At 37.9% G+C, this 27,571-nt stretch overlaps 1 protein-coding gene across 6 annotated transcripts in view; it reads left to right on the top strand.

Moving 5' to 3' along the window:
* The window catches only part of myo18aa (myosin XVIIIAa), a 60,535-nt gene extending 43,892 nt beyond the window's left edge, over positions 1 to 16,643 (top strand). For 3 of the 6 annotated variants that reach the window (XM_048180867.1, XM_048180864.1, XM_048180863.1), the window contains 18 exons: positions 1,107 to 1,221; positions 1,490 to 1,617; positions 1,810 to 1,964; positions 3,635 to 3,758; positions 3,897 to 4,097; positions 4,399 to 4,509; positions 4,595 to 4,699; positions 4,787 to 4,933; positions 5,052 to 5,165; positions 8,246 to 8,362; positions 8,848 to 8,931; positions 9,153 to 9,290; positions 9,593 to 9,778; positions 9,942 to 10,081; positions 10,309 to 10,353; positions 11,711 to 11,833; positions 13,083 to 14,551; positions 15,538 to 15,672. In XM_048180867.1, coding sequence (XP_048036824.1) covers positions 1,107 to 1,221; positions 1,490 to 1,617; positions 1,810 to 1,964; positions 3,635 to 3,758; positions 3,897 to 4,097; positions 4,399 to 4,509; positions 4,595 to 4,699; positions 4,787 to 4,933; positions 5,052 to 5,165; positions 8,246 to 8,362; positions 8,848 to 8,931; positions 9,153 to 9,290; positions 9,593 to 9,778; positions 9,942 to 10,081; positions 10,309 to 10,353; positions 11,711 to 11,833; positions 13,083 to 14,538 — 3,489 coding nt within the window. In that variant the 3' untranslated portion in view covers positions 14,539 to 14,551; positions 15,538 to 15,672. Of the gene's footprint in view, positions 1 to 1,106; positions 1,222 to 1,489; positions 1,618 to 1,809; positions 1,965 to 3,634; positions 3,759 to 3,896; positions 4,098 to 4,398; positions 4,510 to 4,594; positions 4,700 to 4,786; positions 4,934 to 5,051; positions 5,166 to 8,245; positions 8,363 to 8,847; positions 8,932 to 9,152; positions 9,291 to 9,592; positions 9,779 to 9,941; positions 10,082 to 10,308; positions 10,354 to 11,710; positions 11,834 to 13,082; positions 14,552 to 15,537 lie in introns of all 6 variants that reach the window. The other 3 variants (XM_048180868.1, XM_048180865.1, XM_048180869.1) reach the window with 3 other exon arrangements.
* Positions 16,644 to 27,571: the final 10,928 nt, after the last annotated feature.

Raw genomic sequence — 27,571 nt, 5'->3', positions numbered from 1 at the left:
ACTATGCCAAGGTAAATTCAATTTTTGATTCTAGGGCACCTTTAAAAGCTTGATTTTCACCACGAGGGTACTTTAAATTTAACCAGAATTTTTTTTTAAAAAATACAACTTTTTAAAGGTTCCTAATTTTTTTGAAGGTCCCCTACAATAGATTTACATGCATCAAAGGTCAAAAAACACTTTAATTTTCTCATAATATACATTGCAGCATCACCTAATTTCTCAAAGAGTCTGAAAACGGTTTGTTTGAAGATTCAGTCTCTCTAAGCCACTCCTTTCTGCGAGCCTACTCAGCTCTGATTGGTCAGATGGCCCAGTCTGTTGTGATTGGTCTACCGCTTACAGCGTGTGTCGGAAACGCCTCTTGCCATATCTGATTTTCAGCTCCGGAAGCTTTCTCGCCGCTTGAGGTTTTTCCAAATCAATTCCAGCGTGAGTCCTCATCCTTTTGAACTGCATGCAAAGTGAATTTGCAGTGCTGAAAACAGAATCTTCTCGACAACACAAACAAAAACTCTCCCAGACCTCAGCTACAACTACAGTGTTTGAGGGCGGATCAAAGTAAACGTTGTTCAGGGGCAGCCAATGAAGTCCATAGGCTGGCATTATGCAAATTTGTTACATTGTTACATAGGTATGTAACAGGAAGTGAGACTGCAATTGCTGACAACTCATTTCGGCAGTTCAGAATCGATTCATTCTTTTAGGAGACAATAAATTCATATGTTGTCACTTTGATCTTTGAAACTTTGCAGACTTTTTACATTCACAAACTCCTATATTACACACTGCATGCAAGGTAATATCTGAAAAAGCATAACAGGGGCTCTTTAAATGCTACTGTTTATCACTATGTTATGAATATGACAAACAGTATGGCATCTTCATTAGTAGAAGTGTAACTAAGTATTTATAAGTGTAGCTTTACTGTAGTTGAACTGTTTTAGATTATGAGTAGTTTGTGTCATTGATTAACTGGAAGTTGTGGTGAAAGTCTGTTGGAGAGCTTTACTATATCAACTTATAGCTGATAAACTTTTTTTATAATCTGAGGAGGATGTGGTAGGAGTCTATTTTACGAGTGGGCCACTTTTTCTGAAACTCAGGTGAAGTTTGACACTGTGAAGAAACAGATGGAGTCCATGGAGATGGAGATCATGGAGGCCAGACTCCTCCGAGCATCAGAACTCAACGGCGAGATGGACAACGATGACGATTCTGGTAAAACACAAAACAACAATCTAGATGACCAATCAGATAGAAGCTGAAGCTGACTACAGAAATGCTTAATGTTGATAAGAACATATCAATTTTTTGAGAGTAGGATTGGTTTCCTTGTCTGCTGAGACCGAAAGAGGACCAGTTTGGTCAAAAACTGCTCAACACACACACACTCTCTCTCTCACACACACACACACAAAACCCAGCTCAACAAAACAACACAACTCAGGAAAAAATCTTTCTGTCTCTGTGTATTTGTGCACATCAGGAGGTGAATGGAGGTTAAAATATGAACGTACCATCAGAGACACAGAATTCACAAAGAAAAAACTGCAGCAGGAGATGGATGACAAGCTGGAGACAGAACAACAGAACAAGAGACACCTGGAGAGAAAAGTTAGTATAGCACTGTAAATACACACACACACAAGGTGCACACGCACTAGGTTTGCCAAACAGACTACACACTGTGTGAAATGTATCTGAATTCAAACTCTGTTACAATAATAGTCTGACGATGGAAACCAGTAACAGAATCTTCAGACTTTTATAAACTTCACTTTCCTGTCTCTCTCTCTCTCTGTGTAGTTAGCGGACTTACAGGCTGACCAGGAGGAGTCCCAGCGATCTGTCCAGCAGCTGAAGAAGAAATGCCAGCGGCTGGCAGCTGAACTGCAAGATACCAAACTGCACCTGGAAAATCAAGAGGGACGCAACCATGAGCTGGAGAGAAAACAGAGGAAGTAAGAGCCAATCACACACATACACCCTCAGCCTGGTTTCCATATTTTATGAGGACATAGAGATAATGATTTTTTAATACCGTACAAACTATATATTCTATCCCCCTACACTAACTCTACCACTAAACCTACCCATCACAGAAAACCTTTTGCATTTTTAGATTTTCAAAACACTTCATTTAGTATGATTTAAAAGCTGTTGTCCTCATGGGAACCAAAAAATATATCCCCATAAGGTAAAAATGTATTGGTTTTACTATCCTTGTGGGGACATTTGGTCCCCATAAAGTTGGGAATACCAGGTACACAAACACACATTTTCAAAAAAACATAATTTAGTATGATTTATAAGCAGTTTTCCTCATGGGGACTAAAAAATGTCCAAATGACATTTTGTCCCCACAACATATGGTCCACAAGGACCACACAAACACACACACACTCTCTCTCAGTTTGTGTTTTCAGTCTCCTGCCAAGTCACCTGCTGTTGTTTGATTATAGAGATTTTGGTTAGATTATTGTTTACTCTGTGGTTGTTTCGGCCATTTTTTACAGTTTGATTGTTTGGGCTGTTTTTTATCATTTGAAAGTTTGAGCTGTCTGTTTACTTTTTGTTTCTTTGTTTACCATTTATTTGATTCAATGGTTTATTTACTCTGAGTAGTTGGGCTGTTCATTTAATGTTTGGGCTGTTTGTTTACTTATCGTTTAATTCATATGTTTGTTTAATCAAACAGTAAGCAATTAATGTTAAACAAATGATTGTTTAAGCAGTTTGATTACTGTATGATTGTTTGGGCTCTTTACTCTTTGATTGTGTACTTACTGTCTGATTACTGTCTTTTGTTTGTCGTTTGGTTATTTAAACAGTTTTTACTATCTTAATTACTTTTGTTTGTTGTTTAAGCTGTTTTTCTGACTTTTGTTTGTTGTTTAGTTAAAGCTTTTAATTTACTGTCTGATTACTGTCTTTTGTTTGTCGTTTGGTTATTTAAACAGTTTTTACTGTCTTAATTACTTTTGTTTTTTGTTTAAGCTGTTTTTCTGACTTTTGTTTGTTGTTTAGTTGAAGCTTTTAATTTACTGTCTGATTTCTGTCTTTTGTTAGTTGTTTAGTTAAAGCTAATCGTTTACTGTCTGATCACTGTCTTTTGTTTATTTAGTTGTTTAAGCTGTTTGTTTACTGTCTGATCACTGTCTTTTGTTTGCTGTTTAGTTGTTTAAGCTGTTTGATCACTTTCTGATTGCTGTTTTTGTGTATTGCTGGACTGCTTGATTTTTTTTTTTTTTTTTTCATGTGGCTGAATGGTGTTCAGTATTTGGCTGATGTTGCTCGCAACTAAAGCTTAGCAAATCAGACTTAAAGCTGGAACTAAACCTTAACGTGCATGACAATATATGAGTAACCTTGCTGCATAGACTTCATTATGCTCAGAATTTCCAGCATCTGTAGAATTGGAAAAGGAAATGTTAGCTCAGACTACTCAAATCTAAAAATCCACAAGATCAGAAGCAGAAGAGTAAATGTTTGCTCTGGTGCCTACCGGATGAAGCTCTGTTTGATAGTTTATGCCCATTGTAGATATGAGCAGACTATCATGTTTTTCCCATCATACTGTGGTTGAAATTACATTGCTCAATGCTTGTCTATCTTCTGAATCTTCTGGCAGGTTTGATGTGGAGAAGAACCAGGTTCAAGAGGAACTACAGAAGGAGAGGAACCTGCGGGAGAAACTGGCCCGAGAAAGAGATATGATGACGGGCGAGATGTTTACAATCAGACAACAGCTACAGGTGAGAACTAAGATCGAAAAGTGTGTGCTCTCTCTAGTGTCCTTAAGCAAATCACTTAATTTCAGGTTTCTGTAATGATTTTATGGCAAGTTGCTTTGGATAAAAGCATCATCTAATGATTTATAATTTTAAAAATAGGAGAAGGACACAGAGCTGTGTACGGTCAGTGTGAAGGTAGAACAGCTGGAATCCGAGCTCCAGGATCTCTCCTCTCAGGAGTCCAAAGACGAGGCTTCACTTGCAAAGGTTAAGAAGCAACTGCGTGACCTGGAAGCAAAGGTCAAAGATCAAGAGGAGGAGCTTGATGAACAGGCTGGAACCATTCAGATGCTGGAACAGGTACAAGCTAAAAAATGGCCAATTAAAAGGTGGATAGCAACTCCAAAAAAAGTAAAATAGAAATATTAAAAAAAACAAAAAAGCTAATTTAAGATATTAATAAATAATATAATAGTATTAGTGCTATCAAATCGATTAATCGCATTGAACATAAAATTTTGTTACATGATATATGCGTATATATTATTAAATATTATGTATATATTATATTTTATTATATTGACAGTTTGGCACACACAAATCTCTAATCTCTAGTATGTGTGTGTGTGTGTGTGCGTGCATGTGCGTGATTGTGATTTAGGCTAAACTCCGTTTGGAAATGGAGATGGAGAGATTGAAACAAACACACTCTAAAGAGCTTGACAGTAAAGATGAGGAGGTGGAGGAGATCAGACTGTCCTGCAGTAAGAAGGTGAATAGACAGGATCTGAACACTCTAATCAACTCAATTTGAGACCTCCATGTTTCCTAATGGCTCTTTTGCAATGTGCGTGTAGCTGAAGCAGATGGAAGTACAGTTAGAGGAGGAATATGATGATAAACAGAGAGTTCTGAGAGAAAAGAGAGACCTGGAGTCCAAACTGATGACGGCACAGGAACAGGTACGAACACAACACAACACTAATATTGCAGACAGCATGCAACCCTACACTCAACAATGCATAACACAGTATTACACCATATAACAGGTTGGCCAGAAGGATGTAGAGACAGAGAAACGTCTCAGGAAGGACCTGAAGCGCACAAAAGTTCTTCTTGCTGATGCTCAGATTATGCTGGACCACCTGAAGACTAACGTGCCCAGTAAGAGAGAGATCGCCGCACTCAAAAATAAGGTAGAATCGCAATCAGAGCTGTAGAAATTACAATGTATATCCTTCACTGGATTGATAGATCGAATAGGGCTAATTTCTTCATGTGAGCGTATGAGTGTGTATGTTGTATCTGGTTTAGTTGGAGGAGTCCGAGTTTGCCTGCGCAGCCTCAGTTAAAGCACGCAAGTCCATGGAACTGGAAATTGAAGACCTTCATATCCAGATGGACGACATCACCAAAGCCAAGATGTCTGTGAGTTGAATTCTGTTTTATCTGAAACCAGTTCATTGTTCATAAACAGAACAAGATTTCATCATTTAATCATCCGTTTGTGCAATCATACAGTTTGTTTATTCGTACAGTAAGGATTTATTGTTTGACCTGTTTATTTACTGCATGATTGTTTACTGTTTGTTCTTGGTTTTGTCATTTAGTTGTATAAGTATTTTCAGATGTTTCACAAGTTTCATTTAGTTCCTCCGGTTATTGAGAAGTTAAAAGGGCTATATGTAGAATTCAGAAACGCTTGTTTTTAGCGACACCAGTGGCAATTAAGTGAACTGCAGCCAGCAACTTATTGCTAATGCGCGCTCTCGCGTACATTTAACGTACAAGTGACTAAACGTGATTCAAGCCCGATATACTGAGTTCTTTGCTTAGAAATAAAAAGAAGTTGGAAATACCTTTGCAGCAATATACTGGTAACGGACAGCCATATGCGTACACGATGCTGAGAGCGATGTTTAGATAATCGCCGCTAGTTTGATTGACAGGCGATCCAACCAGTCATAATGCAGAATCTGTCGTTTTGTCTGACGAAGCAGTCAGGGGAGTTAGATTAATTTCAGTGGACTAGAACTTACTGATGTCTTTCCGTGGTTGAAACAACATTCCTTCTGATATTCATGTTTATTTGATGCTATAAATTAACTAGTTGGAACAAATGATCGGTTCACGAGCTGCTTGAACTGAAGCGCTACAGCGATCCGTCGTAACACATTAAAGAGCCACAAAATGGTATTTATTGTTTACATTTCTTTACATTTCTTTAAACCTTTTTGTTTCATATGACAAGTAACATGCTCTGTCTTGTCTGTCGAAGTGTTGTCAGTGTCCTCTTTTCTCCACAATGTATTTTTCACTGAATGAGAACATGACGTGTGGCGTCAGAGCGGCATAGCATGTCGGACGCAGCAACAGTAACTAAAGGGGGCGGGTTTTTGCAAACGGTCAATTAAGTAAATACGTGCTGCACGCTTTCCTCTCAATAACATAATAAACACACAACAAAAATGTAATTTAATGTGTCATTGAACGGAAGAGAGACTCTCAGGTACACGTAAACGTCACATCCTTTGGATTTTCCCAGCGAATATGGCCCGAGTCCTTCACAGACAACCTTGGAAGTCAGGGAAGGTCTTGTTTTTTAAGTTTCATTACAAGATGTTCACACATTGGCAATACAAAAAGCAATTAATACCTGACAATGTCATGATCACAAGTTGGAGTGCCCTAGTTAGCCACTAGAGGGCACTCCAACCCGGACTATTGCCTCACCACTTTTGGACTTCATTTCCCATAACCCACTTCCCGGACTCATTATCACTTCATTGCACCCAGCTGTCTTGAGTTATGTTATTAGTGTCTGTCTATTTATACTGAGTTTGTTTCTGCTTTTGTTATCGAGGTTTCATTTATGGTCACTGGCTTCACTGTTTGTTTTTCTTGTTTTGTGTGGACAGTTCTGTGAGTTCAGTTCTGTCAGTTCTATTAAAGCTGCATTTGGATCTTACCTTCTGTGTCCTCCGTGACAGAAACCTCAATAACAAAAGCAGAAACAAACTCAGTATAAATAGACAGACACTAATAACATGACTCAAGACAGCTGGGTGCAATGAAATGATAATGAGTCCGGGAAGTGGGTTATGGGAAATGAAGTTCAAAAGTGGTGAGGCAATAGTCCGGGTTAGAGTGCCCTCTAGTGGCTAACTAGGGCACTCCAACTTGTGATCATGACAGACAATTCTTACATATAGCCCCTTTAACTGCATGAAATTGATTGGTTAGTCATTATAAACCACAAATTCATCACCGATTCTTTTAGAAATTTATAGGGGAGATATTGTGCCATTTTCCTACATTAGAAAACTAAAATTTTGTCCACCAGATCTGTTAGAGCTTTTGTCAGGCAATATGTTTGTTTTGAGCAATATGTCATCTTTTGAATTGAATAGAGCAGAATAAATGTGTCATGATTCATTCAAACTGCTGGGTAGAGACAAATAAAGAGCATGTAGCCATTTTCCTGCTCAGGCTGATGGAAAAACCATTTAGAAACAATGTATTCCAGTGGAATAAACTTTAAACCTCTGAATAAAGAATTATGGTGTCCTAATCAAGCACAACGTGATAAAGTGTTGTTAATGTTAATCTGTCCTAACAGACTGTGACTGTGACAAGACATTTCTACAGTTGCTTGGTTTTTATTCCTGCAGTCTTTCTATCTGGCCCCGCCCACAGTAAAATCTTATTGGTCCAAATCCTGCTCCACATGGAATTTTAAACATCAAATATGTTCTGATTGGCTGTGATTTTGTCACTTCACATTTCACCTCGCTGAGGACAGAATAAATGGTGGAGATGAAATGAAAATCAGTGCAGCTTTACTCTTCTCTGATTACTCTTTCTGAATCTTTCTGCATTTGAGCGCACTCACTTCCTCCCTAATCATGCTACAGGCTCTTTCAAGAACCCCAAAACATGTTACTCGGAATTAAATGGTTCAGTTGGGGCTTGGGGTGTACATTTGATTTATTTTTCAGGAGGAAGAGCAGATGATGTCAAATAGGAAAGTTTAAGGGTATAATCTCCTCGTCACTTTCTTAACCAGAAATATGCAATTACTGTGTGTGTGTAATGACAGTGTTTTAGTCCCACTCTCATTCTTACTCTAAAATGGCAGAAGCATAGTTGTTAAAACGTCACAGTGCTGCTGTGGCTGTATTTCGGCAAGCATTCTGTTATTAAAAGTAATGTTTTTTTGGTCAAAAAGATTGTTTTGGTCTGAAAGGGTCTGTTAGATATAGCTAGATAAATAGGTTTGGTAATTTTTAAAAGGGCTGAAAAAACATAATTTGTTGTTGATGTCAAAAGCTGTGTGTCCAATCAGACTCTCCTGTACTTTGTGCGGTGTTTATTTATCTGTCACATGGTGGAAGCTGTCAATTCAGACAATTTCCAACATTGACAGGTTGTGTTTTCTCATCCTTGAAAAACTGTGAATCAAACTATTAAAGGTACTTATCCACCCCTGTCTGTTCTGTCTGCCTCAGTTGGAAGAGCAGATAAGTCGTTTGCAGAGAGAGAAGAATGACCTGCAGTCTCGCTTTGAGGAGGATCAGGAGGACATGAACGAACTCATGAAGAAACACAAAGCTGCAGTGGCTCAGGTGACCTCACATCCTGTATTCCATATGTATATGTAATATTTTTATTCAGCAGGGATGCATTAAGTTGATCAAAAGTGACAGTAAAGACATTTGTAATGGTACAAAAATATTTCTATTTTTCAAATCAGTGCTGTTCTTTTGAACTTTCTATCATCAAAGAATGAAAAAAAAATCTATTATGAAAATTAATAATAATCAGAAATGTTTCTTGAGCTTCAAATCAGCATATTAGAATGATTTCTGAAGAATCATGTGACTGAAGACTGGAGTAATGATGCTGAAAATCACAGGAATATATTACAATAAATACAGAAATTTGTTATTTTAAAATGTAGTAATAATTTACAATATTACTGTTTTTACAGTATTTTTGATCAAATAAATGCAGCCTTGGAGAACGTAAGAGACGTAGATATTTCAACATATCGGCCTATAAAACATTTATCACAGATTAAGAGTTAAAATTAGCCCTTTGTGTTACACAGTCTACAAGAGATCTGGCACAGATCAGTGACCTGCAGACCCAGGTGGAGGAGGCCATGAAGGAAAAACAAGAGATCCAGGACAAGGTATCAAAAAAATTCCCCAAATACACAGATGCTCTCTTCATTTTTTGGCAAATTCAGTTGTTGCGCCTGAAATTGACCCGTATTCCCTTATTTACTATTTCCTTTAGTATATAGTGGATTTATAGATGATTAGGGGCCCGATGCAGTGAGAGAACTGTGGTGGGTCAGTCGCATGTGGTCTTAAACGTGACCTCAGTGTGTGTTTTTATTCTTTTCGGCAGCTTCACTCCCTGCAGTCACAGCTTGAATTTCAGGAGCAGTCTATGGTGGAGAAATCGCTGGTCAGCCGCCAGGAAGCCAAAATCCGTGAACTGGAGACCAAACTAGAATATGAGAGGACCCAGACCAAACGTCTGGAGGTGAGTCATGTGTACGGTTTGACAAATTCACTTCATTCATAGCAAGACACTGAACCAGGGCTATAGTTTCTGCATTTTAGTTGTAAATTTCCTTTTAGTGTTTTAATGTTTTTATTTAATTTCAGTATAGTTTTAGTTTTCACTCATAACAGAGCACAACAAATTATTCCATGCCTAATTCTTTTAGTGAATTGGGTGCTAAAACAACGTCCACTGCACATGCAAATTAACAACGCAATCAATTAATTTACAGTACATTTCTTTTTATGAGCTCTTATCTTTGGCTTCTATTCGTCCTCTAGTCTCTAGTAACACGGCTGAAGGAGAACCTGGAGAAGATGACTGAGGAACGAGACCAGCGTGTTGTCAGCGAAAACCGGGAGAAGGACCAGAACAAGCGCATGCAGCGGCAGATCCGGGACATAAAGGAGGAGATGACTGAACTGTCTAAGAAGGAAACAGAAGCCAGCCGCAAAAAACATGAGCTTGTGAGTTTCAGAGCTTCCCTGCTGGATGGAGAATGCCTTAGTATCACTATAGTGACTATCATTAAGAGAATCTGCCACAATGCCGCCTTTTATGAAACTATAAAATGGTTTCTATAAAACCGTGGTAATTTTTCATAACTTTGATTGGTTGGACCTTTAACAGGAAATGGATATTGAAAGTCTGGAAGCAGCCAATCAGAGCTTACAAGCAGATCTGAAGTTGGCCTTTAAGCGGATTGGTGACCTGCAGGCTGCTATGGAAGATGAAATGGAGACGGATGATGATGACGACATCATCAACAGGTATGAGGATTATTCTCCTGTCAGTATCGCTGTTCCCTTGGCAACATTTCTCTGAAGCTGATCTGGATGACCACTGCACGTTGACATGCACTTTTTCAGTTCTTTTGCTTTTCTTTTTATTCTTTGGTTTCCTGTCTCCAATTTTTTGATTGACTATTTACTCATTTTCCCTTTTCTCCTTTTCATTTTCCCTTTTCTCCTCTTTCTTTAATTTTTCTTTTTGGCAGTTTACAAGACATGGTGACAAAGTATCAGAAAAGAAAGAACAAAACGTGAGGATACTAAATGGTCTTTGTTTCTCATCTATTGTTGGTTTGAGTTTGTAATTATATTCATTTTAAGAGCATGTGAAAATGTTGTTGTATTAATCTGTGATTCATATGAAGTCTTACATAGAAAGAATTATTTTCATCTGAAATTGAGTCATTAGTCCAATAAGTCATTTGATAATACAGCATAATTTTCCTGTCTTCATGAGCATGTGCTGTACATGTTTAACACTATCATTATTGCTAATCTAATTTGACCCATAACACCAGCCATCTTTTCATCTTAAAATGTATTTAGAATTTCTAGAAATTGAATTATTGTATATAGTGCATAGGATTTTTTTCTGCTTAGGTTCAGCTATGAAATATTTAATCAGCTAGAAATTGCTCTTTGTGAGTAGTATCTTTATAAAATATTTTAAAAATAATTATCCAATTGGGATATCATGGAAATGGCATTAAAATGTCAGGGAAATTGGTAATTTGTCAAAAGACGTTGGAATCCTGTACATTAGACTTCTATATATACTGAAAAACACAAAGAAACTATTGTTAAATGAATCCCACTGAACCCGTTGAGTTTTCATTCTGCGTGTTTTTGAAAATCTAAGTGAATGCAGTAAGTTTCCACTTCCAGAGCGAATTATGATTCAGCATAAAGTTTCCCAGGTGCTCTATGAATTCCTAGTGCATCTTGCTACTTAACTGTGTTTAGCACATTGTGGTGTGTTTATGTGTGTTTCTGTGCAAGTGTAACTGCTTGGATTCTGGAAGGAGGGAATCCACTGCATTTGGTTGATTTGCTGTAATTGGGTGGAACTGCGATATGCAACCAATAGAAGCAGATTGTCACAGTCGATTAGCATCAGAATGTGAGCTGTGTGTGTGCTTAAGCTTTAAATTGTGTGTGACAGTAAGTTGAAATTCTCCACAAACAGCTGCAGCCTAAATCCACTGCACTCATGGCATCCCTGATTGTGTGTTTGTGCAATTTATGCTCGTATAAGCTTTTGTGTTTATTCTTAAAAGTAGAGCCTGATATAAACAGTAATATTAACTGCAAAGGCTCATGGTAGTGATATGACATGCGACACTGCGTTCACAGAAATCCACAGAGAGAACGCAGTAAGAGATCTGAATTCAAAGTACGATGTGAATGGTTTCTCTGTCTCTCCCATCTTCCAAAATAGAGGCAGTTATTGTGGGATGGATTGAAATCCTCTTCTCCCAGATTTATTTTATTGAAACCACTTGTTGTGGCACTAACAACTAACTGAAGTATCATAACCTTCTTGTCTTGACCAGCCGAAATGACCTTTATGTCAGCTGCTATATCTGATTGAGCTTTTCTTGTTGGCAGTGGAGATGAATCAGATATGGACTCTGAGGTGGAGGACCGCGTGGATGGGGTGAAGTCATTGCTCTCCAAAAGCAAAGGATCCACTAAGACACTCTCTGATGAGGGCACACAGAAGACCACTAGGTCAGTATGGAACCCCTTTAGTTTAGACTTTTTAAAAAAAAAATTTTATGAGTTCATCATTTAAAAGCCTTAAATTAGTTTTAAAAAAGTGAAAGTCACATGTGAAGGCCAAGTATGGTAACCCATACTTGGAATTTGTCCTCTGTATTTAACCCATCCAAGTTAGTGCACAAGCATTAGGGGCTGAGAGTGAACACACACACACACTGCAAACCGTGGACACAAACATCCGGAGCAGTGGGCAGCCATTTTGCTGTGGCGCCCAGGGAGCGATTGGGGGTTAGGTGCCTTGCTCAAGGGCACCTCAATCATTTCCTGCCAGAATCGAACCCGCAACCTTCTCACTCTCTAACCATTAGGCCACAACTACCCCAAGTTTTGTGAATTTTAGAGTGCTAAAAAGAGTGCTAGTGAACCCCTGTCAAGTTATACAAAATACAGGAACTGTCAACACAGAAAAGAACCATTCGTCAAACCATTCGTGTGGCCTTTAAGACTTGTTTTATGATATAAATATTATAACATATTTCATAACTTCAGTCAGGAGTGAACAATATTTCATCTAAACTTTAATGCAGTTTTCATGACCTAGAATATTTAGTCCAGAGCAGTAGGCAGCCATTTTGCTGTAGCGCCTGGGGAGCGATTGGGGGTTAGGTGCCGTGCTCAAGGGCATCACAGTGATTTCCTGCTGGTCTTGAGACTTGAACCCACAACCTTCAGGTTACCAGTCTGACTCTCTAACCATTAGGCCATGACTGCCCCTATTCTTTTTTGACCAGAATGATCCCGGCCTCAAAGTTTTCTGTGTAGAGCTGATTGAACAATCGTTCATAGAGTATAGACGGCTTTTGTAGCTAAATTTACAGGATAAGAACATTGGGGACACTACTGATGTGGTTTACCAGAGAACAAGCCAAGACTTGCATATGTCCTCTCCATCTGTGAGAAGTACTAATAAGCTCAAGACAGCATTTGATGGTGTTGGATTCATGACTGTCTCACCAGGAACTGCTGTTACTGTTCTTTTCCTCAGTAGTATTAGTATGGAGCTGTTACATAACTGCCATTAGGAGTTTAATCCTTTTAAGTTTATTCCTGGGGTTGGTGTAAAATATGCTCCTAAATTACCTCTCAAATCTCTTTCGTTCTTTGAATTCATGTTTATCTCTGTCACGGGTATCATCCTGTTTCATTCATTGATCATCTGCATTTCTGCCGCTTTTAATGTGTTTTCTGTCCGTCTCAGACACCCCAATGCCGCTAATGCTGATGTGAAAGATATAAAAGAAGGTAAAGAGGGAAAAGAGGGGAAGGAGGAAGTAAGAAAAGACTCAGATGAGAGCCGTCCAGTGTCTGTGATGAGCTCGCTCAGCTACAGGAAACGCTCCCATCAAAAGGATTGGAACGGAGGTGCAGGGGATGAGAATTCCCTCTTCAGTGCACTTCGGGAGCAACCGGATATGCCTGACCGATTGTCGTTACGCAAAGCTAAAAGCAAATCCGCCGACAGGCCTCAGACTGGTGATGACCTGGATGACCGGGGTTCAGTGATCTCCCAGGCTTACTCAGAGGCTGCCAGCAGGGCCAGGAAAGGCCTAGACCGTCGCTGGACCAAGAGCAGTCCAGAATTTGACAAGGAGTCCACGGTGTCCTCAGTGGCTCCCAGTCGAGCTTCCACCCGCCGTGGGATGGACCAAGATGATGATGCTCGGTCTGGTGTGAGCGGCTTCAGCTTAAGACGTAGTACTTCTTGGATAGATGACAGCCGCAGTGATTACGGGTCAACGAGTACCAATCTGAGGCAACGATCTAGAAGTCGGAGTCCTGGGAGCACCAGCGTCGGCTCTCGAATCTCCCTGGCCCACAGCACCCGACTTAGTGAGTTCGGAGTTCGTTTGAATAATGATGATGTTGATGAAGATGATGATGTTGATTCTGTGAGTGTGGCTGCATACAGTCCACGCTCAGTGGGCCGTAGTCTGTCTACTCCTGCCCAACTACGCTCCTCCGAGAACCCACTGGATGCCTCTGACGTTAAACCTGTGAGCCACCGCAACTACCTGGACCCCGAGCTAGAAAAAGCCATCAATGAAGTCCTGAGCTTCAAGCCAATCAAATTCAAACGCCGTAGCTTAGAAGACTCAGATGAAGATGAAGAGGAGAAAGGTGGTGGTGCAGGAGAGGAAGAAGACCGGAAGAGCATCAAGAGTTTGCTGCAAGACAAGGACGATGAAGGTCTGGGCCACAGAGGGTCCAGTTTGAGACGCTCCGCTTCAGGTTCCGCTGTAGATTCTGGACGTTCTGGAAGCTCGTTAAGTTCCTTCAGCTCCAAGAGCAGCAAGAAAAAGAACAAGAAGAAGAGCAGGCGCTCTGAGTCCGACAGCTCCTCCAATGAGGGTCACACTCGGCGGCGTTCCAGACAGAAAGAAAAGAGAGGATCCAGAAGCTCAAGGAAGAAAGAATCTGGATCGTCCAAATCAGAATCTGAGTCTGAATCATCATCATCATCATCTTCAAGCTCTGCATCAACCGTTTCGTATCGCAGCTCGAACAGCGTGAAGAGGACCCCGGGTAAGAAAACCTCCGATGGGGGTCTGGAAAGTGATGAAGAACGGCCCCCCAGCAAAAAAGAAATTAAGAAACAGAAGAAGAAGGTGGACAGCCTTGTAATGAAGTATATTTACAAGCCTGACAGTGAATAAGGATCATTATCAGGTGACTTTGGATGGGACAGACTAAGGATTGATGATCTCAAGAAGTTTCTCTCCAAACGCATGATGTGTTCTGCTGTGTGTTAAACTCTAAACAGTGTTCAGATTTTAATAACCTCAGTCAAGAAATGAAATCTAATGACCTCCTTTGTGCCACTGGATGGAAAAGCATGCCCTGACATTGAAGCTTAAGCATGGTTTTTAGGTTATAACAATGTCACAGCCTGATTCAAAGTGTGCCCATACAGTAGAGTACTAACACTCGAATGCTTACCTTGATTTCGCCAAGTAGGACATGTTCCTCGTTGGTTCTGGAACAACATTCTATCAATCAGAACTTTGCAGTAGGTTAGGCTTGGGGATGATTTTAGAACTTGCAGAACCTTATGAACCATATCCTTATCAACATTTTAATTTTAGGGGTAGCCGATAGCCTCGTGGGCAGCACGTGCCGACATATAGCACAGTTGCACTTCAGGCGTCCCAAGTTCGAGTCCCGGCTTGCAGACCTTTCCCAATCCCGTCCCCCTCTCTCTTTCTCCAACTTCACTTCCTGTCAACTTCCTGTCCTGTCATAATAAAGGCAAAAAAAAAAAAAAAATAGGGGTAATGGTTAGGGATATCTTGGGTACTTAATAGGAAAGGATAAGTCAAGGGATATGGTTAGGACTTTTTGTTGGTTTGACAGGATTTTTGTTCCAGAACCAACAAAAGATGTTCCAGGAAAATGTAGCAAGCCACAATTAAAGTACACAAAGATTTAGAGATACTGCAAGAGTTAAACTGATAATTCAGCAGGACATTATCACAAAAAGAGTGACATTTTGGGAACTACTGTAGATGTGCGTTTGTGACCAGTCAGGGACATTCACTCATGACCTTTGTCCAGCTATCGATCTGTGCATGGCATTGAGCACATCTGACCTCTCGCAAGAATAAGGTCTGCACTGAGTGTGTGGCTGTAACCTTGTGTGTCTTTTTTTCCTCCAGCCCCCCTCTCTACAGACCGCACTCAGTGCAACACGATGAAGACAACACTGAACCAGAGAAAGACGCTACACAAACTGGAAGAACTGTCCTTAAAGACAGCAATGGTGACAGCCAACCATCCGAAAGCGCCGCATAGATTTGATCTGCTGCTCACATGCACTGAAAAACGCCTCTGTTTACCTCTCATCTACCCTAGTACTAACTCACTTTGGCCAGTTCATCACCGCTGGTGTCCATGTGTTTTACAGTATTTTTTCTGCAGCTGTGTGGCACATGTATTTATTTAGATCTCATGACTCTATCAACAACCACTCAAAGAAAATGAAGTAATATATTGTGGAAAGGAATGAGAATCTTTATTTAATGTGTGTTTATTTTGTATGGTTAGAGCAGTGGTTCTCAACCCTGGTCCTGGCACCCACAACACTGCACATTTTGTATGTCTCCCTAATAAAATACACCCGATTCAGGTCATCAGCTCATTAGTAGAGACCTGAACTGGGTGTGTCAGACAAAATGTGGGGGGTGTAAGAGTGGGTTAGAGTGACTGCTTCATGACATATTTTGCCTTGAATTTGCTTGAGTGAACTGTTTAGCAGAGCTTTAGCTGTAGTTTGCAGTTAATGAAATAGGGTGTTTATCTTTCTCTCCTTTGTTTCTTTACGAGCTTATGAGCTTCTGTTAACCAGAGTAAGTTAATTTAGTCCTGGTTTTCTTAATGGCAGCATTTTCATCTTAAACGTCTTCATGATGAGTTTATTTTCACTTGGGGTGCATCATGTTTGGGCCTTAAATGACATTTAAGTTAATATAATAATTTAGTACTATATAATTTAGCTCTGCCAAAATTGATTATTGATGGGAGTCTAAATATTTCTGAAGTTGTGTCTGTGGGTATGTTTGGTGTGTGCATGTGAAGTGTGTGTGTCCTCCCGTTTTTCTATGCATTAAATAAGACTTTTATTATGAAAATAAATGCAAACAAGAGACTTTTTGTCTTTGCAGTGGCTAATGCAGTAAAAGCAAAATGATATATAAGAGCAATATATATATGCAAGAAAGAGTTTTGCATTTGTTTTATTGTAAATAAAAGATGTTGATCCGTTTTCCTGGCTGTGAACTTGATTTCTGACAGATAAGACTAAAGAGTGTCAGTTAGGGTACAGATTCATAAGTACTATAGAGACAGATGATTCAGCCAGCTCTTGCCATTTTTTTGTGTGAACTACAACAGACAAGTTAATGAATGGACTACAGGCAGTTTGTAGGCAGCTGAGATAAAGGTTTAACTGGTTACATTTAGCAGCTTAAATCTAGGCTGCGTTCTGAAATCACATACTCTCTTGAGTAAGTAATTCTTGATCGCTAAAAAGTGTGTTCTAAATAGTATGAATGTAATTTGGACGTAGTACATCCACCATGTTGTCATGTTGCCAAGTCCCCAAATAACATGATATTTAGCCCTGGAATGTGAATTTTACTAGGGGAATCCCACCAAAAACGTGGATTTTACTCCCTGGAACGCGATTGGGCTAAACTGTAAAACATAAATAACGGGAAAAGTACTGGCAGTTCATTACTTGGACATTATCCAGTAATCTTACGGACATTTCTGTTAACCCAAAAATACAACTCAATTAAGTGCAAAATTTTAAGGTAAAACACCTGTGTAAAATAAAATCTGTTAAATTAACAGTACATTGTGCCCTATTTTTACAGAATTTTTTTTTGTTTTGGGCTTGAGTAGCAATTGGGTGGGTTTTCTTGTGAAAAGCTGGCAACCTTGATGCGGGCACTTTTTGCCTACTCTTTATGAGTACTGTGAACTCGAACATACTTCTTTTGTCACATGCTGTTTTTCACCTACTATATAGGGAAGTATGCAATTTCTGATGCAGCCCTAGTGTTTTCCACATTTTAGGTTTAGGTTTAGGGGTTGGGTTAGGCGAAAGAAAATATCATTTACCTGCTATAAAATCAATGGAAGTCTATGCAATGTCCTCACTAATATAGTGAAACAAACGTGTGTGTGTGTGTTTGTAAAATAGTAAATACATTTTAATCATGTAAAATTATCCTCATTTACCCTTATGACAACAGTATGAATTTGTTGGGTTACTATTTTGTTTTAAGAAAATGTAACTTGTTTCCAAGGTTTAAAAGAACATATGTCTAGCAGAGTAGAAGGAACAAGAACAAACAAGAATAGCATTTAATCCCTGGAGTCTCCAGGGGTGCCTTAGATAAACAGTGTTGTGGGAACGCACAGGAGAGGCATGCTGGGATTTCCCACTGCTTTGTGTTTGGGCTCATTCACAGTATCTGTCGTCTCTGTTCTGATCCCTGTTCACTGATATGATGCTCTTCAGAGGAAAAGTTAAACCTGCAGGACACGTTGGTTTAAAGCCTCCCTTTCTTTGCCTCTTGATGACTATTAAAGTCATTTTCCAGCTGCAAGAAGCGTATGATGCTTTGATTTCATCTGTCAGAGGAAGTTCTAGATGTATATACTGCTCTAGAAAAGTGCTGCTGTCACTCTGTTTAGACCTACATGACATTATTGCGCGCTGCATGACTTGTTTTGCACGCTTTATTCTGGTTCCCAGATAACCAATTGAAATGTTGGCCAACGGTTTGGTTTGATTTTGCTTGGTTTTTGAATCCTTCCTATACTTATTTTTAGTAATTGTAAAATAATGCATATTTTAAATTCCAATGTAACGAATAATAGTCCGTTTTTTAATTTGAAAGAAGATATTTTGAAGAATGTTGGTGACCAAACAGATGATAAGCCCCATTGACTTCCATATGGAACAAAAATAAATGGAAGTCCATCAACTGTTTGGTTACCGACTTTCATCAAAATATCTTTTGTGTTCAACAGAAGAAAGACAGGTTTGGTCTTTCACTCAATCACTTTTACTGTTGTATAATGAGTATTATGTTGTTCTGACAGATGCTAGATTGTTTCATATATCTTTTAATATCACATATAAAATTCCCAAGTCTCAGCGAGTTTAAACTTCTACTAGAATCCCGTGATTTAACACCTGTCTGTTGCTCTCTGCTGATCATGGCAATGCCGAAGCCAATCAACATAGCCCTCTCTGGGTTAAGGATGGATTTCTCTCACTTTAGCTAATGGTCTTTTAATGTGTCCATTGTCAGACAAAGTCAATATAAATTTACTTTATTATTCCCCTAATAAATACGCTCTGATCTTCTCGCTGTGTATAGCCCAGTTGAAGTGCAGGGAGTGTGTGTTGTCTGGTGACTGATGTTCCCGTTGAGAGTAACGTTGGAACATCAGGAATCATGATACAAAGCGGCTAATCGTTTTTTAACAACTTGCTTTGTTTACAACTGCAGGGTTGTGAGACATAAATTATTTGCAATATATGAAAGAATTATTCTTAACTAAAAATATTCGATTTTTATTATTCATGTATTAATGGTCTCTATAGTGCTGAGATCATTATAGGGATCCCCCCAAAGACGTATGTTTCAGAACTTTAAACTGCTTAAAAGCGCAAATTAATTAGCCATTTAATTCCAGAGTTCATTAGCAGAGCAGATGGAATGAATTCTGTAGGGTATATAGACAAATGATCCATCCATAGATTACCAGGCGGTTTCAGCACCATGCAGTCTACAGAAATTCTCCACTATAATAAATTCAAACATCCGCAGGAAGATTTAAGTGAGTCAGTGAGACGTTTGTCGGTCGCCCATGGCAAAGCTATATATCAGTGTGCTCACCTGATATGACACTACTTTCATGTTAAGTCAAGTCACCTTTTTTTAAATATAGAGCTTTTTACAATACAGATTGTTTCAAAGCAGCTTTACAGTGATAACAGGAAAATAATGCAGCAGAGATTGTTTTGGCTGTAAAGCATCTCTAGAAGAAAATAGTGTCATTGTCCTGAAAGTAAGTTCAGTGTTGATTCATTTCGTTGTAAAAAAAAGTTGTTAACTTGGAGAAAACAGTGATGTCATCATCCTAGTGCAGTCTTGTGTTTAAAGGGGACCTATTATGCCCCTTATCACAAGATGTAATATAAGTCTCTGGTGTCTCCAGAATGTGTCTGTGAAGTTTCAGCTCAAAATACCCCAAAGATAATTTATTATAGCTTGTCAAATTTGCTCATATTTGGGTGTGAGCAAAAACGTGCCGTTCCTGTGTGTCCCTTTAAATGCAAATGAGCTGCTGATCCCGGCCCCCTTTCCAGAAGAGGGCGGAGCTTTAACAGCTCAAGCTTCAGTTGCTCAACAACAACAAAGCTGGAGAATCTCACGCAGCAAAGATGATGATTGTCAGTAACGTGTTCAGCCTTACATTGTTCATTAAGTCGGACACTGATGGAGAGACTCAGGAAGAACTTTTAGAATATATCTGGACATTTCTGAATGGTTAGTGGAAAATTTATATAGTTGCTGTGGAGTTGATTCAATTCATCGACTAGCATGTGCCGTCATGTTAATCTTTTGTGTAAATCCAGGGACCAACCTGGGAAGAAGCTTGTTGTAGTCTCTACCAGCCATTTGTTGTAGTCCTTAAAAAGTTTTTAAAAAAGTGAAATCAAGGACTCCTTTAAGTTATTGATTGTAGTGAAAATGACCTTGGATGACTTCAGAATATTATTACTATGATATTGTTGTAATGTTCATCTTGTACGCCGATTGTTTTGTGCATTGTAATCAACCTCTCAATATTATTTTTATCCTTTTGGAAAGTTACAGAAATGCTATCATGGATTTTTTTCTTTTGCTTCTATTGGAGCAATGAAAGTTTACTCAACTAGTACAACTTCTGCTTTTGCAAACCCTGGAGATGTGAAAAAAATCCATTATCAGGTTGCATTTCGGTTAGGATTCCTATCCCTTGCTTTCCCTTGCTTGATTCCCTTGCTTTCTAATGCAAGCATTAGAAAGCAAGGCTGCTCACAATGTTTTGAAATGGAGCCGTTGAGATTGTAGCTGTGTGGCAGTTTGATGTGTTACATCTAAATGTAAGTTCACTAACTAAACGCATGGAAGCAACATTATGTCACAGCTCCAGATGTGACAGGAACACAGAAACATTGATTTGGTCTTTGCATCTGTCGCAATGTTATTGTAGATCTACTGTGCAGAACACAGAGACAATAAACCTTGACTCTCTGCAACCTGTTCAAACTGCTGACAAAATGCATCAGCCAGGTCCAGTCCAACCCTGCAGGCAATCTGCCAACCCTTTCCCATAAAGATCAGCTAATGAAAAAGCTGTTAAGATGCTTCCTATAGACATATTCTTAAAGAATAAAACCTGGAGTCTAAATGAAACATTTATAGCCTTATTCAACAGAATTTCCTCCAGTCCAGCGATCCTGCAGTGTAATACTGTGGGTGTGAGATTTCTGACAGTGTGAAGGTCAGCGGCGGTTTAATAGAGCAAAATTCTCTCTTGGTAAGTGAATTATCAGTGCTATGCCATAAATCACTGGAATAAATCAGTTAGGGACTCCAGAGACTTATTTCACTAATGCACGTCTACACAGTCAGAATGACCTCTGACCTTTATAAGGCCTGGTACCTGTTTGAGGGAAGGTCATATATTCTTCTTGCAGACTGTCATTTGGCAGCTGAGCGACTGCTATTAGCTTTCTAGCTCCAGGTTTTATAGGCCACCTAGGTTCAAAGAGCAACTTTTTCTCTCACTTTTTTCTAGTGGTCTTCTTGATTCAAATTTTCCACATTAATTTTTCTGCATAAGCATTTATAAATTATGCCGTTGAATCAGTATTATGAAATTATTGACTATTAATCATTACCTTTATGTATGAAATACCAATTTTTAGGTTTATTGCAAACTTTTCCAGCATCTTAAGTTGACTGAATGGGAGATTAAATCAGTTACATAATTTGCAATGCTTTTTAGGAGTAGGCGTTAACTACTAATCTCTTGTAACACAATGCAGAATGATTTAGAATCATAGAACATTGTGTAACAACCTTTCTTTAATCTTTTATACTGTATGTTATCTAACAGCCAATGAGAAAATGATTGTGATTTTAATTTCCCAACTCTACTGTTGCCCTTTAGTGATTTTGTTAAAGATTGAGTTCAGGGTAGTGACTGATTAAAAAAGGTTTGTTGTGTTTGATCAGATATCTGAGCACTCTACACGTTTGTGTGCCAGTCTCTGTACAACCAGGTTGACAAAAGAAAATGAATAATGCTGGATCAAACGGCAGACAGCGATATAATCAGTGAGCTCGGGGACTCTTTGTTAAAGCTGTGATATTTGCTGACTGTTTGGTTGTGCAGCCTTGTGTAACATTTCAGCCTTCCACACAACTGAGACACTGGGAAACTTGTTTTGAGCTGATGTTGATGTAGTCTTAGTGTTGTGTTTGGAGGAATTATGTGAACTTTTGTTTGGTACTCTATTACCTGCTCCCTGCATTAGTAAACGTGTCACGATCCGCTCGAAGACTTAGGTTGAAGATCCAAATACAGCTTTATTGGGACAATCCAGAATCATAATTCTCATACGAAAGCAAAGGATGAAATGTACAGGCAAACAGTCCATATAAAACAGGGCAGAAAACAGGCAAAAAGGGTAATCCAGAATACAGGTAGAATACACGCTTAGAAATGCAATGTAACAACATACAAGATTTCGCAATGAAAGAGTGAATACACAGAGCTTATATAGGCAGAGTTAACCCTTTCAAGTGTGAGTTTAAAATATTCTAGCTGACCCCCCCAGTAATAGTACTATTATTTTGCTTAAGTGTTATCTGACATAATTAAGATTATTTTTTTCTGACACAGTTTAACTCTGAGATCTTGTCATATTTTATTACCATTTTTTTAAACTATAGTGAATAAACTGTAATAATGAATGAAATGTTCAAGGTGTCTGAATACCTTTTGGTTTGACTGTATAATCATTACATATAAATATATTATACTATATATATATATATATATACAGGGAGTGCAGAATTATTAGGCAAGTTGATTTTCTGATCATATTTTTTTCCCAAGCACATTTTACCAATTCCAATCCACATCAATCTTAATAACTACTATTAATATTGTTTTTAATCATTTATAAGTGATATATAATTGTTCATGAAGGCTGGAAATGAAAAATGCCTTATATTCAGGTGTGCAGAATTATTAGGCAAGTTTTCTTTTACAGGCAAAATGAGCCAAAAAAGAGATTTAACTCAGACTGAAAAGTCAAAAATTATTAAATACTCATGAGAAGGACGCAATACTAATGCAATACTAGAAATTGCAAAGTTAAAGCATGACCAAGGGACAGCAAAATGCTCATTGGGTCAGCGGGGTCAGACAAAAACAGGTGGAAAAGAAAAGACACGTTAACTGCAAAATAATTAAGAATTATGTGTGAAACCATCAGGAACCCTTTAGTCTCCAGCGCCACCATTTTCCAGAACTGCAACCTACCTGGAGTCTCCAGAAGTGCAAGGTCTCAGGATCTCAGAGACTTAGGTTAGCTAAAGAATCCTAAAAAATGACCCGCACTTGATAAGAATCACAAGCTGAAGTGTTATAAAATACATGAAGACTGGGTTTTTATAGGCCTTATAAACAGACAGCTTGAGAGTGACTCCTGAAGGACCAGCACCACATCCTCTTGTACCACTGTTTGAAGAATTTATCTTCCAGAATCTGGCAGTAAGTTTTGGAAGATCATTTTTAGTCCATCTCTGCAAGACAGACATTTCAGGATAAAAGTGAACTCAAACACCTTACTGCCAGATTCTGGATAAATTCTTCAAACAGTGGTACAAGAGGATGTGGTGCTGGTCCATCAGGAGTCATTCTCAAGCTGTCTGTCTATAAGCCCTATTAAAACCCAGTCTTCATGTATTTTATAACACTTCAGCTTGTGATTCTTATCAAGTGCAGGTCATTTTTTAGGATTCTTTAGCTAACCTAAGTCTCTGAGATCCTAACACCTTGCACTTCTGGAGACTCCAGATAGGTTGCAGCTCTGGAAAATGGTGGCGCTGGAGACTAAAGGGTTCCTGATGGTTTCACACTTAATTCTTCACCTTAATTCTTAATTATTTTGCAGTTAACATGTGTCTTTTCTTTTCCACCTGTTTTTGTCTGACCCCGCTGACCCAATGAGCATTTTGCTGTCCCTTGGTCATGCTTTAACTTTGCAATTTCTAGTATTGCATTAGTATTGCGTCCTTCTCATGAGTATTTAATAATTTTTGACTTTTCAGTCTGAGTTAAATCTCTTTTTTGGCTCATTTTGCCTGTAAAAGAAAACTTGCCTAATAATTCTGCACACCTGAATATAAGGCATTTTTCATTTCCAGCCTTCATGAACAATTATATATCACTTATAAATGATTAAAAACAATATTAATAGTAGTTATTAAGATTGATGTGGATTGGAATTGGTAAAATGTGCTTGGGAAAAAAATATGATCAGAAAATCAACTTGCCTAATAATTCTGCACTCCCTGTATTTATGGTAGGAAATTTACAAAATATCTTCATGGAACATGATCTTTACTTAATATCTTAATGATTTTTGGCCTAAAAGAAAAATCGATCGATAATTTTGACCCATACAATGTATTGTTGGCTATTGCTACAAATATATCTGTACGACTTATGACTGGTTTTGTAGTCCAGGGTCACATTTTTGGTGAAAAGTGAATTTGTGATGCTTAGGGGTACACTAATATATAAATGGCATCAAAGCAAATAGACACGGACTAAAAATGACGCGACTATAGAGTTCTTTAGTACCAGAGTGAAGTTAGTTCTGACTCTATTCTGAGAAAATCATTCATTTGCAGATGCCAATTGGTTTGATATTTTGTTACATTTTAAGTCGGGGTTAAATGTCCAAATACATCTGAAGCTACTGTACATCTCTGTACAACAAAACCAGCAATAAAAACAATAGTAGCAGCTGTAGCAGAAACATTAGGGGCCAGCTGCATAAACATAGCCATTATGTTAAGACCGTGTCTTAAGAATTATGACCAGCTAGCAGTTAGTTAGGGGTAATCAATCAGTCTTACTTTTCAGTATCAAATTAGAGCAATCTCAATTTTTTTGTAACTGACTTGGAAAAAAAAAGAAGTAGTTTTGAGTAGTCTTAAAGAAAAAAAAACTGATGACTAACTTGTAAGACTAGTCTTGGCAGTTTATGCAACCGGCCCCAGGCTCTTTTTTACATTCTGTGCTGTATATTTGGCCTGATAGTTGTTGTTTTTTTTATGCTTGTGTCTCATTGCTTAAACCCTCAGCCAGAGATTTCAGCTGCGCAGCACTTCTGTCTGCTTAGCTAATGAAAATCACGGCCGTGAAATAGACTGACCAATGTGTTGAGGTAATGAAGCGATCATCATCATCTTCACGGGCACTAAATTCATTTCGGATGGGTTGCTGACTAAACAGCCGTTTAGATATTATTCCTTAAAAGTTAATCTATAGCCTCCCATATCAGGTGAAAAATTTACTTTGTCCTTATCAGTGACAGTATCAGGCCTGGCCATCATCAAACTGCATATACGTATACTTAAAAATTGTAAAAAAAAAAAAAAATATATATATATATATATATATTATATTATTATATATTTATAGTTATATACAGTATATTTGTTTTATTATTTTTGTATAATATATTTATATGTAATGATTATACAGTCAAACCAAAAGGTATTCAGACACCTTGAACATTTCATTAATTAATACAGTTTATTCACTATAGTTTAAAAAAATGGTAATAAAATATGACAAGATCTCAGAGTTAAACTGTGTCAGAGAAAGATAATCTTAATTATGTCAGATAACACTTAAGCAAAACATGGTCAGGTCAAAGTGTCTCAAAATTTTACTGGTAGTCCACTGTATGAAGAATTTTTGGGTATAATATGTCACAGTTTTCTTTATTTTGCTATCCTCACTTACATAAATGAACTATAGTGTCCTGCACCCACTAGTAAAAATATATCAAAAATATAAAAATTGTTTGAATAATTTTTGGTCTGACTGTATATTTATTATATGTTTGTTTCATTGAAAACAGTTTTAATAATAACTTATTTAAAAAAAAAAATTGTTTCAATAAAATTCTTTCACAAAAAAATGTAAATTTTTTTAAGATTTACAAATTTCAGTTGTATAGTAAAATTCCATCAAATTGAACTGAAAATATTTAAATATTATTCATATTATGGATTAAGTATTTTAAACGAGTAAAAAAATAAAGTTAAACATTTTGTATAAATGAAACAAGGGAATGGACCATTTCAGTTTTTGTGATTTGTATTCATAAATAAAAAAAATTAAGATATATTTAAATGTATTAATATGAATTACATAAACTAAATGGTCCATTCACAATTGAAATTTGTGAATCTTAAAAAAAAGGCTTATTTGTGTGTGTGTGTGTGTGTGTGTGTGTGTGTGTATATATATATATATATATACACATTTAAATAAAAATATTATATATTGATTTATATATATATATATAGTAAACAACTTTAATTATTTAATATTATTTTGTTTTTCTAGTAGCTTAATATGTGAGATTGAGGCATTTCTTAATGATATCTGTAATCTGTATTGTTTAAGCATCATTTTCAAAGACTAGTAAGATTATGAAAGGTAAAAATTCACATCCTAAATATAGAGTATATGTGTATCTGCCTGAGGGTTTGAAAACTGCTGTGAAAAGTGTGATTCAGGCACCAAGCCTTTCACAGCTGCCAGATATTTTTGTCTCAGTCTGCTGATGTCACGGCCTCCCTCTGTTCTGCTAAATGAGCCTTTCTCCCTGAAAACATTTCCACTCAGGACTGGACAGCTCTGCCTGTACTGATGAAGTCATTCTTGTCAACATGAGCAGAAACAATGTCTTTCGTACCTAAGCACCCTGCATCGACTGTATGCAGTGAGGAGGTCTATAAAACCTGAGCATTGCCATTCATCTCAATAGCAGCTGATGTTTCTGAAACAGCTTCTTTATAATAGCTGCAATAACAGCATGAATGAGATCATCTGATTTGAAAGAATAAAAAGAAATCCTTCCAAGGTTTCTCCAATATCACGTACAACATATGTGTGGTTTCTTCCACCTACTCACAGCCACCTCACAATTCCTGTGACCTTCATATATCCATGTGAGATGACTGAGACCTAGCGTGCCGTATCACAGACCATAAAGCTGAACGCCTTCCACGTTCAGGCCCCACAATATGAAACATGACCCACACAATCCACACAGCGTCTCTTTCAGAGGATATAAAAATTACTTATGTGAACCAAAACAAATCAAGAAAGCCACACATCTGAGATTAAGCATACCTGAAGTGTCCTATACTTGTACATCATGTTCTGAGCTGGGGGGGGGGGGGGTTGTAGAATTGCTACTGAGATTGTATCAGCATGAGATTATATAAAAGAGTTTTATGCTTTTACACAAAAGATTTCACCTCAGGAGGAAACAGGTACAGTCTGACCCTCAGGTTTAAATCGTGATTCTAAAAAGTTTCTCTTTCACATTAGAGAACACTCGCACACCTGTGACCACTTCTAAGACCAAGTAAATTATTCATCAGGCAAGAACAAACATTACTCTGTTTGCATGTCGGGGTGGTAATATTAATATTCATGAGGCCGTGACCAAAGCTCAGACTGCTAATAAGTCATTTTAACAGAAAATGGGTGGTTGAAATGACATTTCAAGCAGTGACGGCAGTGTCCTGTGGCTATACTACATCTATAACTATTTTAAACATAATTTTAATGCACTTTATTACCACACACAGTATTAATTTGGAGAAAACATGGAATATACATCACCGTTCAAATGTTTGGGGTCAGTAATTTTTTTTGTTTTTTTTTGTTGAAAGAAATTAATACTTTTATTCAGCAAGAATACATTAAATTGATCAAAAGTGAAGACATAATGTTAGAAAATATTTCAAATTTAAATCAACTTTCCCATCGAAGTCAATCCCATGTCACGCCTGA

The sequence above is a fragment of the Megalobrama amblycephala genome, linkage group LG2 (assembly GCF_018812025.1).
Source record: "Megalobrama amblycephala isolate DHTTF-2021 linkage group LG2, ASM1881202v1, whole genome shotgun sequence".
Classification (NCBI taxonomy): domain Eukaryota; kingdom Metazoa; phylum Chordata; class Actinopteri; order Cypriniformes; family Xenocyprididae; genus Megalobrama; species Megalobrama amblycephala.
Note: the sequence above shows the minus strand (reverse complement) of the source record. Positions and strands in the feature narration are given on the sequence as shown.